This window comes from Oxyura jamaicensis, chromosome 2 (assembly GCF_011077185.1).
Source record: "Oxyura jamaicensis isolate SHBP4307 breed ruddy duck chromosome 2, BPBGC_Ojam_1.0, whole genome shotgun sequence".
Lineage (NCBI taxonomy): Eukaryota > Metazoa > Chordata > Aves > Anseriformes > Anatidae > Oxyura > Oxyura jamaicensis.
The window spans coordinates 49,270,522-49,291,557 of record NC_048894.1 but is presented as its reverse complement, the minus strand read 5'-3'; the positions used below and the strand labels follow the sequence as shown (position 1 = coordinate 49,291,557).

The window sequence follows — 21,036 nt, the reverse complement described above, 5'->3', positions numbered from 1 at the left end:
TCCAAATAGTCTTTTGTCACACCCAGCATGAACAGTGAAGGCAAGAATATTGCATCTTTCCTTGAGGTCCACACCTGCTCTGAGAGGAAAAAAACATATAAATCGTAGGAGGAAAAAAAAAAAAAACTGAAGGGAAAGCCTGCTAAAGCACATGGGCATGCACAACATTTACAATTTTTAAACTAGAAAGCATGCAGATATGCAAGCAACTATAAAACAGTATTCCACAATGCTGAAGATATCATTCTTACAGATGCTCAATGTATGTTCTGTCTACAGCATTTCATATAAAGCTCTCCAAGTACAAAACAAAAACACAGCACAAGCTACTCTACCCACATTTATAAAAAAGCAGTTTGGTTAGATCTGTACTGCACTGTAAAAAACAAACAAACAAAAACAACCTATACAACATTCTTCTAATTAGCTGCCCTATTATTTTTCTTACTTTTTTCTTCCTATACTATCTCCAAGTTACTACCTCATATTGTTTAGAACAACTTGTGTGACCAATGTTAAAATACTTAAGGGTACGAAAAGAACTTTATTTTCTAAAGCAAGACAAATAATTTAAATATACAGAGGTAGACATTAATAAAAAACCAAGTGCTCAGCTACTATAAATCAACATAGCTCCTTTGAAGTATACAGAGTTATGCAAAACCACCCCAGTGGAAGACCTGATCCAGGGTTTAATTAAAGAATTCATCAGACTGCTCATATTTCTCTTGTAGGAGGTACCACATTATTGCAGTGTCTGGAATAGCCTGACCCTCTGGCACTACAGAGTTACATATTAACAAGGAAGTGGTCTTGGGTGAAAGTTTGTGCTTACATTAACAGAACAGTATCACTAGACCCCTAAATCCTTTATTTTCTTTTAATTTCACCAGCTACGCTCTCAAATGATGTAAATCAGCACATTCACATTTACATCAGCTTTTGTAGGCAGATTTACATTAATCAATGGTTTGGTCCCATTATGATTTTATCTTCAAATTTTGTACACTTTCAGTTTGTTTCAAAAGATCCATCCAAGGGCAGCTTCCATATCCTACTGACAAATTTGTTGCCAACATTTCATAATTTGTGATGAGATACTCATCTGAGGTACTAAATGACAACATATAGCAGTAACACAAAGAATTTAGAACAGGAAGAAGAAAGCATCGTATTAGTTGAAACTTAGAGGGAACTTTAAGCAAGCTTTAAGCAAGTCAGAGACAATTAATCAAATTGCTTTATAGCAACATTCTATACCATATTTTCCCTTATAAAATATGCTAAATATTCACAAAATTCAACTAACACATGCAACAAACACACTTAGCAAACATATACCACACTCCACATAATCTACTTTAGGTACTTACATCTTCCACTGTTGACTGTTGGCAAAAATAAAAAATAAAAGAAATACTCAGCAGCCAAACCATTACCTCAGGTATACTATCATATATGAAAAATAGTTTTTCTATGAAAATCACTTTGAATTATCATGCCTATACTTACCATATAAACATTTATATTGTGTGTATATATATGCATACATACACACAGATTAATTTAATACACCTTTCATACAAAAATTTCTATTATGTTTTTGTTCAGCTGTGAAATACTGAAGATCAGCTAAAAATTTACTTTTTTCAAGCATTATGGATGGGTTCAGCCGTCAACAGAAGATCAAGAATACATTGCAGTGCAGTGCTTCTAACTCAAATGTTTTACAGAGAAGACAAGGTTAGAAGTGTAGCACTGTAGGAAGATCATCGTTGAGAATGGCTATTCAGGTAAGGTCTCTGAGCAACCCATATTTTGGTTTGAAATACACAGATTAAAAAGAACAGTTTACACTTCTTCATAAATAACTGGTAAAAATGTTATATATTTATTTTGTCTTGTGTAAAGCTGTTTGCTTATCCTTATGTATAAAGTTTTTGCTTCTGTGAATGTTACCGTGTACTTTTCATTGTTCTACTCAAACCTAGACCAGAAGGTAGGACAGACCTAGCAAACTATTCAACATTTCTGCTGGGTACTCAGGACCTGCAAAAGGTGTATGACACTTTGGCGAATTAATCCTATACCAGAAATGTATACAGTTCACTAAATAGTATTTTAATTGTCCTCTGAAGTTACCATGCTGCGTATTCAGTTTCTAAAAACAAGGTGATTTTAATGCACTTGAGAATAGTTTTAAGTAGAAATGTGACTTTCTTAGCTTGGCTTTTCCCTCCAGTGTACATCAAAAACTTAGAGACAAGCTAAATACAGAATTCTTGTGGCAATTCTACAGGCTGCCATGAAGAAATGGGCTAGTTATCCTTAGACAGGAAATGGTATAACTAACTGATTTATTTCCTTTTCTTACCAGAAGAGAGCCATGTCAAAGGCATCAAACTGAGCAACTGAAAGATTTACAGGTTTACACGTATTTGTAAAGCCATTCTGGATGGCAGCAAAACAACAGCCAAAAACCCTAACCTCACTGAACTAGGTGCTCTGCGCCAGTTTGATATAAATCTGGTTTAAGAGCTTGCCTTTCTTACTAGTGTATTAATATAGCCTTGGGTGCTACTACCGTCCTACTCACGACTCACGTCACTTCATAACTAACCTTCTATAACTAACTTAAGTTTTAAATATTTCAACACAATGTTACATACCAAATTTATCAGCTCATGCAATGACCCATGGCTTTACCACTTTGTTACAATGGCCTGTTTGTTAATCAATGTGCATAGGAAAATTGAGAGCAAATATTTGCATTCCCTTAGGGTAGAACTGGGGTCAAAAGAACCAAAACCCCATTTATACACACCATCACCATCCTGTGATGTGAAAGAAAGGAATGTTCAAGGTTCAGTGATCAAAAGCTAATTAGAAAGATAAAAGTTACTTTTTCTAAAGCTATTACAACATAGGAAATTCCTTACCTACTTCACAGAAACATGACTTCTTATAAACAGGCATTTTTAAACACTTTAAATAAAGATGAAGAGTCAGATTCACAGAGGAGTTTTGTCAGTACAAAACCATTTTGGTTATCTTACATAGTATTAAACCTGGATAATCTACTATTCCCTTGCCACTTTGCATTGCTAGATGGTACACTGGATAGTACAAAACAGCCTTGAGCAAGAGACTACTAGCTTTTCTTCTCGAATGAATACAAAGCACCACTCAAACTGCTATTACCTGCCAGGATTTCCAAGTTTACATAAATAGGTCACACCACCACAGCTGTACACAAACTTCTCAGCCCACACAAAAAACAGGTGAACTGGAAATGAACTATGCCAGAATGCACTTACATTGAGACTTCCAGATTACAAGGCTCCAACAGAACTCCGAAAGTGTTTAAAGTCACTCTCTTAAAAAAGAAATATCTGGGGTCCTTGTGTTTACCTCCAAGGTAAACCACCCTCCTTTTCAGCCATGGTAGGTGAGGTGGAGGATATACGCCCTGTGCATCTGGGGGATAAGTTTTGGCCCATCTAGCTAAACTCTAGAAAGAAAAGTTTCATTCAGGATCTGTCATAGTTTTAGGGCATTGTGCAATAGGCCAAATCTTCAGTTGTCCTAGATTAGTCAATTGCATGTCCTTATCTGCCCAGGCACTAAGCCTGTGCAGTGTTCCAAAATATATCACATCCGTGTTACTTTTGGATCCCAAGAATAGCATATTCTTCTTCTTAGTTGTATGATACTATACCCTACACTGCTTACAACACAGACAATGATGGGATCAATAATGTGTATTTTATCCAAGCAAAATAGATCCTGACGTTTATTTCTGTCACTGACATAGATAGTATTGTCAATTGTCACAATTTTTACCTCTCATGATTTGAGTATTTTCCCTGAATTTCTTACACATTTAAACTAAGAGAAAGTCTTTGACTTTCGTGGTTGATTAAAAGGGCCTGTACCTGTGAACAGTGACAGCTGAAGACTAAAAAGCAACTCCAAAAAGATCAAATTTTTCAAAGGTAAAAGTTGTTAATGCTTCCAGCAAGAAAAATTAACATGCAGCAAAAAGTTTTTAATGAAACCAACATGCGTCATTAAAAGCTTCAGTTCTGGTATCTCTTCCCTTCCTTCCACCCTCTTCACAGTAACCCTACAGAACGAAGCAGCTGTGCCAACTGAGGAAATGACAAACTTTCAAGTTCCATATCAAATGCAATACACACCATGAAATCTCCGGTGCCATGAACCAAGTCCTCTGCAAGTCTTTCTGTTGTTCCAAAATCCCCTAAAGCCAATCTGTAAGCAATTTGGTAGTTCAGAATTTTACAATTCAGGTATACAGAACTATACAAACAGTAATTTTATAAATCTGCAGGCCCAGTTAGAAAAAAGGACACAGTTCTGTTTTAACTGGATGTAACTCAGGAAGAGTCTGTTTGGTATGACTTGTTTTGCTAATTATGTTACCAGGATACTAAATACCAAACAATGCAATATAAAGTTTAACTATTAAAGATGCTGCTCAGGAGATTAAAGATGTATATCATAATTATTTAATCTTTGCATTTTGATAGTCTTATTCCCCATTCTCCTAATTATAGAACTCCTAATTGTATATAGCATCAGAAAAATTAGAAGTACCTCACTCAGTATCCTACCAGCAGCAGAAGAAATCAAGCTGTTCAGACGTGAACTTCCAAGAGGGTTTTTATACTGGCATAGAATTATAAAGTGGACCTTTATAGACAGTTTGTTTCCAGACGTGAATATTCTGTATACAGTAATTTTGGGTACCACAATTTGTGTTTGTTTCTTTCTAACTGTTAGGAAAAAACTTGTTCCGTTGAGTATAGGTTGTTTCGGCATCAAAATGTTGTAGCTTTCACACACTGGGATCAATTCTAAGATATTTATTAGACAGCATTCTACTCATCATTGGTGAGGCCACACATGGATTACTGTGTCCGGCTCTTGACCCCCCAGTACGAGAGAGACACATGGACGTAATGGAAAGAGTCCAATGTAGGGTCACCACAATGCTGGAGACTAAAGCACCTCTCCTTTAAGGAGAGGCTGAGAGAGCTGGGACTGAAGTTTAGCCTGGAGAAGAGCTGGCTCTTATTAGCGGGGTCTTATAAACGTCTATAAATACCAGAGGGGAGGGTGTGAGGAAGATGGAACCAGGCTTTTTTTCTGTGGTGCCTGGTGACAGAGCTACAGGCAGTGGGCACAAACTGCAACACAGGAAGTTCCATCAAACACTGGGAAGCGCTTTGCTAAATGGATGACTGAGCACTGGAATAGATTCCTCAGAGTGACTGTGGAGTCTCCCTCCCTGGATATGTTCCTGGGCAACCTGATCTAGGTGTCCCTGCTTGAGCAGGGGGTTGGGTCAAAGGCCCTCCAGAGGTCATTTCTAACCTTAACCATTTTGTGATTTCCAGGCACTCTACCCTCAGAAAATCGTATCCTGTACAGAGAAAATATGGATGAAATGTTTCTCATTGACAGCTAAAAATTAAAATGAATCAAGAGACCACTCACTGAAAAACAGCCACTTTTTCCCCATGATTAGAAGTCTCGGATATGATAAATGTTAGGTTTGAAATAAACAATAATTACAAGTACTGAGATTTTTCATGAGAGCATACTTTGAAAAATATATGAGTGTGTTAGAGACAAGGTATATCCAGCATTAATATATCAAAATCATTTGTAAAGTCAAGACATTATAAACTTTAAAAATTCAATATTTCCAGATTCATACAATCATATAATTGCCCACAGATGAGTGGAGACTCCACTGTAGCAAGAAAAATGAATGTAATGGATACAGAAGAAATAGTTGAGCCAAATGATACTACAAAAATTACATTTTAAAATGTGGAGGGAGGAACAGAGGGAAACAGAAATGACAACTCCTCAAAATATTTTTATAGCAACTTCTCAGATGCATTTTGAGGAAAAATCTAATGGTAAATTCTGATCTATCAAGTCTCAGGCATTGTATTTTCCATCTCACACTGCCCTGTCAAGGTGCCTGGCTCTTCAACTGACGCTGGACAATGCTAGGGAGTCCTTCCTGATACAGTATCCCACCAAGGATGGAGCATCTAACTGACCTAGACTGTGATGCGCTGATAAACTATGCCTGCCCCATAAGATCCCATAGCTGATGTGCTGCAGCTCGAGACCACCAGCAGGAGGCACATTCTGCCAGTCACAATCTTGTTCTGCAGTCACATTTCATTAAAGGACCAGACACACTCTGCGAAGTCCCCCAGCAGGCAAATGCACTCCACTGCATGTTCCAGCACATGACTGTGTCATCCAGAGTGCAGTCAGCATGAGGGACTGATAGGCACTGCTTCAGAAAAGGAAATGAAAAAGTTCAATATATTAAAGCACTTATTCAAATCCTTGTAATTATCAAGCTGTTTCACTACAGAGGGATGTTCTGGGATTGCATACAGACGCAAATATTCAGGTCATAAATGCATTAAAGTTTTGAGGAATCTTTACTAACCCTCTGAAAAATCATTAGTGAGAATGCTGATTGTTGTATTCTACAAATACTCTTCCACATCTAAACCAGCCTATAAAAGAAGAATCTGCAAATGAAATAGAGCAACGTAACAGCAAAACATGCTTACTTAAAACAGTGAAAAAAAAAAGATTGAATCACAGAAAAAAAGTGACCAAGAAACAGCTACTAAGTTTCAGGCAATAACATTGCAGAAGGATACCCAGGCTGATCATGCAAGAAACCTGGAGGTGGAAAGGTGGTGGGTTTCCCTGAACACATAGATGAGGGCTGGAGGAGAAAAATCCCACCCACTGTAAGCAAAGATCAGGTTCGAGACCCCCTGATGGAACTTAACAGGTACACGTCTATGGGGCCCAATGCCATGCATCCCAGGGTCCTGAGGGAATTGGCTGATGTAGTTGCCAAGCCTCTCTCCACCATATTTGAAAAGTCCTGGCAGTCAGGCAAAGTCCCTGGTGACTGGAAAAAGGGAGACATCACTCCCATTTTTAAAAAGGGTTGAAAGAAAGACCGAGGGAACTACAGATTGGTGAGCCTTGCCTCTGTGCCTGGGAAGATCATGGAACAGATCCTCCTGGAGGAACCTCTAAGGTCCCTTCCAACCCAAACCATTCTGTGATTCTATGAAATGCAGGATAATGTCTGGCGGGTGGTTGACAGAGAGACCCTAGTGCATCCCTCACACCTGGGCCCCTGACACGCATCACTGAATCTGGCAGTCCAAGACCATACATACACAGTCACTTGTAATGCTAAATGACAGCACTCCAGAATGAACCCACCACTCAAAGAATGTGGTTAATGAGATCCTTCCTCAACTAGCCCAATGCTTGCCTACAACCAACCAGCCCTTAGAGTGCCTATTTTCATACTCATTACCTATACTTACTGCTCCCAATCAAAGGGTGATAATGTTATAAATACACTATCAGTAGGCAAATAAAGTGTGGAGCATGATGTTTCCATAGCATTTTCCCAACTGTTTAAACATCATAATATACAATGGTGAACCTGAGAAAAGGAGTCTACATCATCTTTGTTTCTCTATAATATAGATCCAGATCTAGATATGGTTTCTGTAGAGTAAGAAATATATGTAAAGTTTTCTTAAATACCTTTATAAAACTTTTTCTGGAATATAAATTGGTAAGAGAGATCCAAGTGCAATGACAACGAATCCTGAGCTGCACAAAAGATACCTGTGTCAGTGTTTGCCACACAATCACCCTGTCCTATAAGCCCAGGAGAAAAAATAAAGTGCAAACAAACAAACAAATGAACAAGCAAAAAGTTTGTGTTGTTACTACCTAAGAAAATCTGTCTGCTATCAACCAAGGGCAAATCTATCTATATGGCCAGTAATGCAGCTTAACACAGGCCTACTATAAACTTAAGAAATCAAACTTGTTTCATAGAGATACTGTTATCTTCATTTGTTCTTCCTGTTGAAAGAGACTGGTTCTTTGATATCAAAGTACATGAACTCTGCAATTCTTTACTTTTATAATAATGACTTGCAAAGATGGTTTACTTCCGTATATTCAAAATTTTTTGGTAACAAGAAGTCGGACAAAGAAAGGAGGTTTCAGATGCACATGCATTTGTTTCAAACACAGAACTTAAAACAAATAGTTGCCTACAGAATCTGCAAATCCAAAAGCCCAGTTTTATTCTTCAGCACAAACTAGCCCCGAGGCCAATTCATCTTTTTGAGGGCACAAGGAGAAACCATCTAGATTAGAGAGAGTGCCTAAAAAAATATTAATGTCCAGTCTTTCTTTATACATTATAATTGGAAAATAATGTTCTGTACCTTTTACAAACAATTAAGCTTATAACAAGCAAATGGTAACTGTATTGGTCCATACTTCCTCAAGAGATTTGTTAAGTTCCTCAAGCACATCATTTAACATGTATTTATACTTGCAGATCACCTTCACTACAAAACAAATCTCTCTTTCAAAACATGAAGCTCAGTTGCCAAAAAAAACACAAAGGACAGATACATATCTGAAGAATATTTTGTATCAAAGCTTTAGCTTGGGTTAGGATGAAATATTTTTACTACTTTCTCTATCAGTGCTGTAACAATGAAAAGTTTGGAGACGTATTATTACAGCATTAGGGCTCTGACAGGGGCCAAGAACCTGGCTGCCATCTGCTGAGTGACACACAATTTTCCCATGCTCATGGGCCAGGTGTCTTCTTTCATCCTTACTGGTGTCTGTGGTTGAAAGAGGAAGACGGGAGAAATCCAAACTTACTCTCTATCACCACAATGTCCCCTGAAAGTCTAAACTAAGATGGGATGTGACACTTCTGGGGGATTTGCTTGTTGCAGAAGCGACCAAAAGGAAATTGGAAATCAAACTTTTTGTAGTAAGCTTGCTTCAGTCTTCCATGCAGACTAACTACCACAACACGGTATAGTGCAAAAGATATGTTGTCGCCTGTCTGATGGGCTAAACAGCAAAAAAGAAGGGAAAGAGTACTACTACCTCAGTAAAAAAAATTGAACCAGAAAAATTCACTCATACAGACAGCTTGTCTCTCTTTACTACTGGTGCTCATTGACTTATTTCTGATTTGTTCTTTTCTTCCTCCCTCTTCATTACCTGCAGCTCACTTTTCTGACCATCACACACACTCCCATTCAAGTGAAGGTGCAGCACTGTGAAAATGAGCTGAGTGGCACACTCAGGTTCTGGCATAGATTGGTGAATAAAAATAACTATTTTTCCATCAGCTGAACATTTGACTTACATACTTCAGTTATTTGCAGGCTTTAGACTGCTAAAGAATTATATTTTAAGGCACTGGATAAAATAAATCTATAATTGATATACATACTATCAGATAATGACATGATTTCATTGAAGCCCGCATTCATATCAGTAGAGCAAATGTGGACTGTTAAAATATTTTTGAAGACACAACTCTTATCATTGACTGAGCCTCACTACTGGTGAGGAATATATAGTATACTCTTTCCACCTCATTTTTATTTGACCAAAGACAGCCCATGAAGTCTGCTGATGATATGATAATGAGGCATTTTGTGTTATAGACTCTCATCTATAAATCTGTTTAGACAGAAAAAAATGTGCTTTCCCAAGCTATTTCAACATTGACCCATCTCAAAGACAATCACATCTATTTGCATGTTCCACTTTTCACATTAAATAGATGGATAGTGTTCAATGAATTATTGTGTGACATCATTTGTTCATTGATGTATTGTAACAATAAACCTACTTTAAAAACTTCTTGACCAAACCTTCCCTAAAGCTCCTCTTGTCATTTGTAAATGACATACCAAAAAAAAAAAAAAAAAAAGGCACTAACTTACTAGCTATAAGCTGTACATCCTTATTACCACGAAACACGTCAGGTAAGCCAAAGGCAGGACCATGGTATCTGCGAAGCTCCAGCTATAAATGAAACAGGGCATAACAGAGAGAACTAATACTGCTCTCATCAGGGACAGAACCCATTCCTAAATGTTAAATCTCACCAACTTACAGGAATGGACACTAAGGGATTTCATTAGATAAGCTCTTGGAAGCCCTGAGATAGAGAAGATTCCTTAATTTATTGGTGGTGGTGGTGCTTGTTTTTTTCCTCAGGAACACTTTCCTAGAAGACCAGACTCACAGTTACAGACTTCAGTAGAAAAACCTATTTCTGATAGAGTACTTATTCTATTTTGTCACTCCATGAGAAAAGTTAGAAGAGAGCTTAGTAAATTAATGCTTTGTATTTCCCATCTATTCTTCTTATTCTTCTTTCTGAATATAGGTCACTGTATTTACATCATATCCTGAACAAGAATTCCTTCTTTTTAATTCTATTTTGACACACATTTTCTAGTTATATGCAAATTTAAGTGAGATGCTGCCTTCAAAGAACAACATTAAAGTACTTGCAAAAGCAGATGTCAAATATTTAGCAGTTTAACTAATAACCTACAGTTGCATACAAATACACAATGTACAGTGGCTTAATGATTTTATTCTTTTTGGTTCTCTCTTCAATAACCAGAACTGGAAGTAGATATTTGTAATTGTTATACTGAAGGAAAACCTACACTGAAAAACGCTTATCAGGTAGAAATGCCAAGGTGTGCTTCATACAACCGGAATTCATCCATTTGTACAAAAGCATGAAGATAAAATCCTTAATCATTGATCATGAATTTTCCAAATACTAATCCTGTGCCATCTATTTAAACCTTCCAGATCATTGATGAACAGTACTATGCAGGTACAGAAAAATGACTGTCATCACCACTAGGCCAGGCTCAGTGTGATTCCTGAACTTGGTCTAGAGCAAGCCAGCACTAATAGCTTCAAGACTATCTCCTCCAACGAGGAACAACAACAACAAAAAAAAAATCCATAATTTTTAAAAAATCATCAGTTCTGAACATACCACTAGGAATAAAGAGGCAAAAGAAAAAAAATATATATTTCTGTGATTGCTTGAGGTCATGTGCAGAGAAGGACGAGTTTCTTGTGCGACCTGAGTAGCTGCCAGGTGAGAAAGGTAGAAAAGTGTTAGACAACCCTGAGGAGCATGCTTTAAGAGCAGTTACTGCTGTCTCAAGGCTCAGACAAACCACAGCTTTACTGAGATCATGTGAATAGCCAGAGGTCCAGAGCTCTGGCAAATTCTACCACATCTGAAAAAATGTTTGGGGGAAAAAAAATGGAAAAAAAAAAAAAAAAAAAAAAAGGAAGAAAGAAAAAAGAAGTGGAGTTAATGAAGGAAAGCTGGTTAATACTTCAGCACCAGGAATTGTCCTGGCAAAGATCACACCCTGATTTTAGCCTGGAGTTGTCTGTGAGGACATTAGTGAGCCTGCCCCCACCCTCTTAGCCCACCAGAACACTATGACTCAGATGTGACCTACAAATTTCTCTGTACATTTATAATTTCACAGTACTCCTCTTACTGAAGTCATTGAAATTCACTTCTTTAAAAGTACCTGTTGCTGTGCTTGTAGGACTGAGCCATATATATATATATATATATATACATTGTCACTCACACATACATTCATTTTTTTCTTCTAATTAAGCAAACAGGGAGGATTTTATTTCTGAAATTCAATCTGAAATGATGCCTTATGAAAGCAACACATCTTTGAGGGCTAGAATCAAAGATTCCTACAAGACTCCATGGAAAATTGTGATTTTTTGTTTGGTGATGCAAATCTGGCGGAATCAAAGAGAATGAAAATGCAGAAATAGTGCTGCCCTAGTCCTAGAACACATATAGCTTTTTGATTTCAAAGTGAATGCTAGAAAAAAAGTAAAAAGAGAACTTGCATCCTCAAATCATTTTAACATAAATATATTTAGGTATTTAAAACTTCTGTTACTAGCCTCCTTAATGTTCATTCCTAGAATTAAATCATTAGGGCATGAAAAAAAAAATGTGTTATTCATAGGCCCAGATAAAAATCTGTAGACCAGTACTATGTTTTATTTCATTTTTAGGACTCTTCAAATAAATCAATTACATAAATTAAACTTAATGTGGAGAGCTAAATTCGTCACAGAGACCATGAAGATCGCAGACATTAGTCAAAAAAGGAGGAAATAAATCTGATATAATGAATGGCTTATACTGGTTTACTTCAAAGCCCTGAGATAGTGTTCAGGATACAAGAAGCACTGAATACAGAAGTAACAGAAGCCTCTCTTACCAAACACGCAACTGTAAATAATGGAAACAACTTCTACAAACACTTATCTAAGTGACAAGAATTTATATTATATTCAGAATCTCTTTATACGTATATACATATAATGTATGTATAATAAAATAATCCTCAGAGTCTGCTAAGGATTTGCAGCAAAAGCAACAGATTTAAAACTAGCCTTAAAGTAGCAAGCCTTGTGGTTATCCTGGTAAGTGGTAATATCAGAACTTGGTTAATGTTCTTTGATGAAGACAACTACCTTCTCATCAAGGGGCATTTGGAATCAGTCACATTGCACACTATTAATGGGAGTTGCACAAATTAATGAACACAACCCAACATATTTTTAGAGATAATTAGAACCAATTGTCTCAGGTTATCTTTTTATTGTCCTGGATATATAGGAATCATTTTATTTTTCCTAGATACCTAGATAGATACTTTTTTTTTTTTTTTGATAGATACATTTTTAGCATTGTTTAGTATTTAGTGTTGTTTAGTATTTAGTTTTGTTAGATACATTTTCTTTTTCCTAGATACCTATCACCTAGATACTGTTTTAGCATAAAGTATGGTACTAGCCACACATTTAGATGTTCGGAAAAAAAATAGTACAGACTGGTCATACATCCAAAGGCTGGGGTTTCTTTTGGTTCAGAACTATCTTTTGTGTTGAAGGTTCAGATAAATGCAGTTCAGTTACTGTACAAAACTTTTCCCATTGAAAAGAAAAAATATGATCTGTTACTAAGATCACTATTAAAAATGAGATGAATTACTTGATTCTGTCTGTCCACCTTACAGTATCATGAGTAAACAGTTTTAGCAAAATTCACAAAGTTTGATCAAAGGAGACTCAGGGCCAAATCTCTGACTTCCTGTTGAATTTGATCTTTGTGTTGACTGTGCCCATTTGAACAAACAAACAAACACAGGTTACAAAGTTATGATCATTTTTAAAATGCATGCGTCATATTTCATTATTGAACCTCTGAATAAAAAGAGTCAGAGTATCACAGGAAATGTCCTTATGGCAATAAGCCCTCCATTTTGAGAGTCTTCTATTACAAGGTGTCCTACTGTCCGAAGACACCTGCTACACAAAACATTAAATTGCTAGAAACATGGCATGAGAGCACAAGACTGAAGAAATGGAAAAATTTATGAGCTGATACTTCTTGTCAGGCAGAAGCTGAAATTCAAATGTTTGTTGGAAATCATTGCTATTCATATATAGAATTAAAAAAAGTAAAAATAAGGCAAAGTCATGTGTCTCAAAAACCTAAACCCACCAAGTTTTTTGAAACCTGCAGTTGTGTCATTAGGTCATTGTGTAATGCTATTTATACAAAACTGGTGAGTTGGAAGATCATGGACTAGAACTAGTTAGAAATTTGCAGCTGACACTGGCAGTGACTGGAAGAAACATTTCAACTAAGTGAGATTTTTCAAAGATGTCTCACCCCAGAGAAAATACTGCATTTTGAATATAATTTCCTGGTCCAAAACCCCCAAAGTTCTAATTCCAATAATCTTTTCTGAATGAAATAAATAAATAAATAAATAACCAGTGATGACACGATGAATTTTTCTTTGCTGAAAACTTATGAGTGGATGTGGCAATTCAGAAAGCTGAATGGAAGACAATCAGTTCATTATGTTCAGAGCAATCAGAGTAATAGTCATTGAAATATTATAAATAGAATGCTAGATAATTGTATTACTTCTGAACATAATAAATATATATTAAAAAACAGGTGTAAATGCAGGCATGTCACTAATACTAACCACAGGGTTATTTCTTAAATATTTCAGATATCCTACCTCATTGTTGACTTCAGCAGGTTTTTTCTTTGTTTCTCCTATGTCCAAATAGCTGTGGAAGGACAACACTATTGATTATTTACAGAAGCATCTAACTTACACAGTACAAATATTTTTACACTTTTTTTGACACTGAAGTTATTAAAATTTATCATGCCTCATTATAGCACAAACAGTAACTAATTCAAGATTTTAAAGGAATGTTAATATAAATCTACAAGGTAGCAGTTATAAGAAGAATGAAAAGTTGGTAAACTAAAACCTGAAGATATTAAAAATACAGAGCTGGGTGGCGATCCATTCCGTCATTAAAATATGTCCAACAAAAATAAGTCACCACACAAAACCCATAAGATGCCAAGAAAATTTCCATTCAGTAACAAGCAAAACATTTGTCTCTGGGCCATTACAAAAGATGGGGGAGAGATAACCATCTGACTTCACATCACTGGGGATTAGTACAGACTGTCAGTAACTTAGTTGTCAGAAAGAAGCTCATGCAATACTGTGAGGTGGATCAATAAACCTCAGCATGTTATCAATTTGTCAGGGTTTCATCATCTTGCCTCTTAGTTTCTCACCTTAAGTCTGATATATTTAAAGCCTCCCTCCATATCCAAGTTTAACCAGGACATTGGCTAGTTTAAGAGGATCTGTACCACTTGTGTTTCAACATGACTTGGACACACCTGAAAACTGTATATTCTATTTTACTGCGGTTGTGATGAAAGAACAGAATATTCACAACTATTTAAAAAATAAAATACAAGACTGGACAAGAAAACAAAATGTATCTGTTTGAACATTACTGCACTCCATTAGGGTACATATTCCCACAACAACACTGCATTAACACAAAAGTTACAATTAAAACATTAATTGTAAGTTATTGTATTAATAACTTTTATTAAAGTTATTAGTAAGTTATTAATTAGTAAGTGTAGTAATAGTATATATAGTATATATAGTATTAGTAAGTTATTAATTAGTAATATTAGTAAGTTATTAATTGTAAGTGTATGTTGCCTTTCCAAAGAAAAGGAATTAAGTAAGCCTTCAAGCATGAGTAACCCTGAAATTGGCCAACAGACAGGTACCCAGACCACACTAACTCCGTTCCCTTGTCAGAACTCTAAAAGCTTTGAGAGCTGGTCTTCTCATGAATTCAGACTGCAGCAGCTACAGGCACATCAAGCTGTTTCTAGTTCTCATAGCTGTCACTGCTGTAGAATGAGACACCTCAGAAGTATCTATCTCAAGATGTTAAAATTGACGGAGGTTCACGTGCTAAAGGTGAAAGCAGTTAAGCTTAGAATTCACTGAGGACAGGGAAAAATAAGATTCACTTCTCAGCATAAGGCATCTGTGAAGAAACAAATGCACCACTTGAAGTGGAACAATGACAATTTCAGCTCCTGCTTTTCCTTGGATATTCTTTCTGTTATGCTCCCATGCATGGGTGCCACGAGTGATCAGTTCAAAGTTCAGCCCTGCTTAGTCTATCATAACAACAATTAAATCTGACAAGCATCACTGCAAAAAAAAAAAAAAAAGTAAAAAACTTACAAACTTCTTGCTGCTATAAGACCAGAGGCAGATCCTTTATGACAGAAGCTCTGGTCTCGCACAGATGCAACTGCTTTATCTTTGTCCATGACACATACAGAAACGTACATTCATTTCTCTAATTCTTTCAATTTCTTCCAGAAAGCAATCCTTTCAACTGACCCCTCCTCTCCTCTGACCTGTCTGGCTAAGAAGTAAGACAATTATCATTGTCTACAATCTAGTTAAGAACAAGATCAACATTAAACAATCCAGACTGCCTTAAATAATGCTTGTAAAAGTATTCCCTACTTTTACAGTACTATATAAATACATACTAATAGTGAAGAACCCTAACTCTGAACACAAGAACAGAAAAGATCTTAAGTCATCCAGTTTATCCTTCCAGCAGCATAGGACTATCACATACTATCAAGGGATATATATCTAAAAGCCTGCTTTTACTGAGTGCTTTAGGTTAGCCTTTCTGAAGGTACTCTCCTCATTGACCTTAAATACTTCAGTATCCAGTTGAATGGTGCAATTATAAAAGTCCAAAAAGCTCTCACCACAAAACTCTGATTGTAAAATATGAAATGACAGAAATAAATGCCTTTTCCCACCAACAATAAATCCAGGGCACTCAATTCTATACACAATGCATGCTAATGTCAAACACTTACTTACTTTTAGACTGTCTCTTGACCATAAAATACATTTAGAGAGGTGAAACTAGCTGACAACTAACAGCTTTAACCCATTCACAGGACCACAAAATTTAATACCAAAAGATACAGTAGTTCTTGAGTTGAGCACTGCATTTGACATGGAAGAGCAGACTGGGAAAGGGGATTATGTTTAACCTGTCATAGATCTTCTCTCTAACTTTGCCACTGAAGCCCAAGACACTTCAGTAACTTTTTAGAAACACTGACAAAAATGGTAAGGCTGCTGATAGAAAACCTGTTCATTACACACAGAGCTTTATTATAAAACATACTGAGCTCTCCAGAAAAATGCTACATGATCAAGACAGCAAGGTTCTGTAGAGCTGGTACTTAATCATATAAATTCCCAACCACCCCCAGAAAGGCGTTGCTAATTATGAGATTATTTTTTAAAATGAGCTGTACAAATAACACACACAAAGATTGAACAAAACTTGTTATTAGGCAGTTGAGACAACAAAATTCACTGCCAGAATTAAGAATCATTACTGATCATATTCAGAGCCACTGAGGAAACCACACATAAAAGCACAGATCTGCTCCATGATATTCTCCTAGTCAGTCACTAGAAAACAGAAAATACCAGTTTAATTCTTGGTGTCTTCACAGGGAAAACAAAGCAAAGACATATTTTAAAGAACAGGAAGTACTCAGCTATTGTGGCCATAAGAAAGCCAAATGAACATAAATGGATGGAGATGTGAATAGTTTAGTAGAATATTTTAGACTTTCGAAAAATAAGCAAGAAATGAAAAAATGGGAATTAAATTCCCAGGCTCATCAACTTTGCTACAACACTGTCAACACTCCACCTTTCTAGAGCTTTCTCCCTATTAACACTGAGCACAAACACTGACACTTATCCCTCCGTGAAGCACATCCATCACAGCAACATGCCAATATAGCATGACCTTCAGGGTAAAGGACTGCTTCTCCAATTCTATTACCATGTCAAGGAGATGGCACTATGAGACTAATGATTACAGCAGGCTTTCTATGGCTCACCTCTGAAGCTCTTTTGTAGTATTTTCTGTCACAAATGCCTAACTTTCTTGTTACCTTGGAACACAGCCTTTTGGTTTGTTTTGTGCAATGCCTAATAAAAGGGGTGCAGGGAAGGGGGGAGGTCTCAAGTATTGCCACAGTGCAAAACTCCAAATGCTGATTTTCAAGTTCCATATAAATCTTAAGTTAATTTTCAGCCACTCACTTCAGTTTTTTGAAGGCTTCCCTGCCACCAGCCACATACTGCTCTCCACTCTGAAGCTCCTCCAGCTGCCGGACACGATGCCCAGCCCGGGGCGTATAGATGTTACGCACGGCTCCAAACGGTGCCTTCACCCCACCTGTCACTTCTTTCAGGAAGACCTCAAAGTTGGACACTTTCTTCTCATTGATGACAATGCGGCGCCCCGGGAAGAAAGGATCCCCGTTGCGATACACCAGCACACTCTTCACCATCGGCTGCGAGAGGAACGACCCCTTTGTGCCAGGACTAGTCATGCTCGGTGGCCCGGGACCTGCTGTGTAGCCAAATCCACCGTGGAGCACTGCCTGCACCTGTTTATTTGGGAGAGAGCTCTTACCTGAGCACCCCTCTCAGCTTCACCCTGAGAACTGCCACAGCAGGGCTGCAGCAGGAGGGCCCACCTCCAGGAGGCAAAGGAGGGAGCCGGCAGCTGTGGGGAGGGATCTCAGCCTCTCCTGGGTTTCCAGCACGGCTCTGCTCTGCCTCTCAAAGAGCAGCTCCTCCTAGGCAACCAGGTCTTGCTACTCCCTGGTGCACAGGAGGTTCACACAGATTGCACTCACCCACGCAACAAAACATCACATGGAAGTGGATCCCAAACAGCAGGGAAATAATAGACTGGGATTGCTGGGGACCCATAGCTCCCCAGGGTCTTTATCTTCTGGCTTTGCTGTCCCGGAAAGTAACTTGCCTCTATCACGCCAGTTCCCTCTGGATACTTCATCCTATGTCTGCTCTTCCTCCTCCCTGCCCCGTCAGGCGAGAGCCCCTCAGGCGGCTGGCAGACTAAGCCCAGAAGCAGCGGTCATGCCACAAGCAGGACAGTGTACAGTGTGCACAAAACCCTGCTGAATTATTCACCAGGCGGTGGCTGGGGGAAGGAGAGAGAGACGTTGTGCCCAGAGGCGGGCAGAAGGACAGGAGGGCACAAGGCACTGGCAGCAAAAGGAACAGGACCAAGCAGAGCCAAGGAGGACAGACGAGGGCAGTCCCTGCTTCTCTGCCCCGGTGGCTGGGCCACCCCCTTGTGGAGGGGCACTCCACAGCAAGCTGGGGGCAACTAGCCACCCAGGGCGGTGGGCAGGGAGAGGGGCGGCCAGGCCAGGCCAGGCCACGCAAGGCAGAGCTGTTGTGAAATGGTGGCATGGGGTAAGTGGCCAGTCCTGGCGGGTGACCGCTGCCCACGGCCAGTCGTTGGAGGGGCTGCCCTGCCATGGGTGTACCCCTAAGCGAAGGTCTCCTGGGCACTCATCCCGCAGCACTGTGGGGTGGGATGGTGGGAGCTTGGGCTGGGCTTTAAACTTGATGGCCACGTGGTTGCTCCTCAGAATTTTGGAATACTAAAATCTGGAAAAACTTTGCTGTCTTTTTTAAAAAATAAATAATCTTGACATCATGAGAAGATCGGGTGAAAAACACATCTTTGATCACATCTCACCAATTCATCCTGGGATTACCTGTTAAGTGGTCATTTTTTTCCCTCTCAAGAATAAAACAGACTTTTACTAGATCTTCAAGATCAAATTCACAAAAGGCAGTGTCTTCTTTTTGGTATTCCTTGATATTTGTGGAAAAAAAAAAAAAAAAAAAAAAAAAAAAGACTATAAATAGAGCTGAAATTAGGCTTTCACACTTCACAAATTAATTGCAAATATATACAGTCAGTCAATTTTCTTTTTTTAATGAACCTACTCACATGATGCCCTCTGAATGTCTCTTTGAGATGATATGTAAATGTTACATATACTATTTGGGTGCTTTTCCCCCAACCTACTATATGAATGGGCAAAATTTGAAAATAACACAAAATTAAACCACACCCTCTTAGTAATTGAGTAAATTTATTTAGCTATTTGCATTGCAGAAGTATTTAAAAGCTTTTCAGTACTTTTATCATTCTTTGGTTGAGCAAATCAGATACAATTTGTTCTCTTCAGAATCAGGGCTCTATTGCAAGAGTTAATATCAATTCTACTGCGCTGGCCCAAACCTGCAATCAGTTAATCAGATACAGGGGTGATTACCTCACTAAATGAATCTCAAATGCCAAAGACCACAAAGATATCCTTGGGCACAATTTTATGTATGTATTTATTTATTTATTTATTTATTTATTTATGTTTATACAAATAAACCAACAGAATAAAACAGACAAAAAAGTAAAATAATTTGTGATTCAAAGAATGTAATATAAAGTCAAATTAGGTTGATTTTGCATTCTTTTGAGTCAAACATTTTCCACAGTTCTATGTAGTAAACATGATATTGCAGATATAATAATTGTATTAATATACATACTAAGGACCAGATCCAACCTCTAATATAATAAAAAGATTCCCTTGGATTTCACTGATAAATAGACCATGAAATCATCATGATATAATTTCAACTTTAAGCTATTTAGAACACTTTGTAAACAAATGATCCACTTGAAGCCGTATTTTCCTTGCTCATCTTCAGCCAAACATGATCTCCTTATTATCCAGTATTTTGGAAGTAATTTTAGATATTACATTACCAGAATAATAGATTGTTTTATCTCCTCAGACGATTAAAAATGATAATAAATTAAACAAGCATGCATCTCATGGGCTTACTCAATTAATAGATGAGTCTTTCATGTATCCAAGCAATTTCTGACTACAGATAAGTTTTGTTTTCCTGAAAACACTTTAGGCATGCATGACTTTAAGCTCTGCTTTCTAATGCTGTATGTTTTGCTTTGTCCAGGAAGCTGCATAATGCAATACAAAGACTCTACCAGACTGTTGCCACACCTTGGGTACAAGGAAACGTAAAGCCTGGCAGTAAATAAAGAGAAAATGCCTTAAATTAAATCTGAATTCCTTTAACATCTCCTTTTCCCCACTAATTGTTGCAAGACGACAACTGCTTTGGACTTCCTGCCTGGAATTTTTTAGTGTACTGTAATGATGATTTTTCCAAATAGATTTCAACACATGTGATGTCAGGAATTTTTCTTTCCTTTTATCTTACCTCCTCTGATGGGAAAATTACCCCCCTGCTGTGAGTTACAACAGGGCAGTTAACCATTACAAAAGGAGCAATTTCAGGGTGAGTGAAGTCAAATATGCTACTGTTATTGGTTAACAGTTAAATTTCTGTAGATACTGCTGGCTTTCTTATAGTTAATAAAGAGAAATAAGCATATACCAGCCTTGTTTTAATACTGTTTAACACTGATCTATTGCAACCTGAAATTAAAATTTATATTAGAAAACATGCTTTACTTATCCGTAAAAAACAAGTGCTGATGACCTTCACACTGTTCTGCAGTCATGTAGTCTATGTCAACTATCTACTATTTTTTGCCAGATTCTATCACTTTCAGTGATTTGGGGCCAAATTTGCAGTCACACAACAGCCTTGTCGTAGGATTAAGCCACTGAATATTTTACTCTTAAACTCATTTTGACACTTCTGCTATATCAAAATACTG

General features: G+C 37.6%; 1 protein-coding gene across 1 annotated transcript in view; it reads right to left on the bottom strand.

Moving 5' to 3' along the window:
- Window positions 1-18,217, bottom strand: part of DCDC2 (doublecortin domain containing 2) — a 62,622-nt gene extending 44,405 nt beyond the window's left edge. The window contains exons 1-2 of the mRNA XM_035319119.1: window positions 17,538-18,217; window positions 14,055-14,106 (exon numbers count right to left, since the gene is read on the bottom strand). Of these exons, the coding sequence (XP_035175010.1) occupies window positions 14,055-14,106; window positions 17,538-17,830 (345 nt within the window). The 5' untranslated portion in view covers window positions 17,831-18,217. The remainder of the gene's footprint in view (window positions 1-14,054; window positions 14,107-17,537) is intronic.
- Between the last annotated feature and the right edge of the window lie 2,819 nt (window positions 18,218-21,036).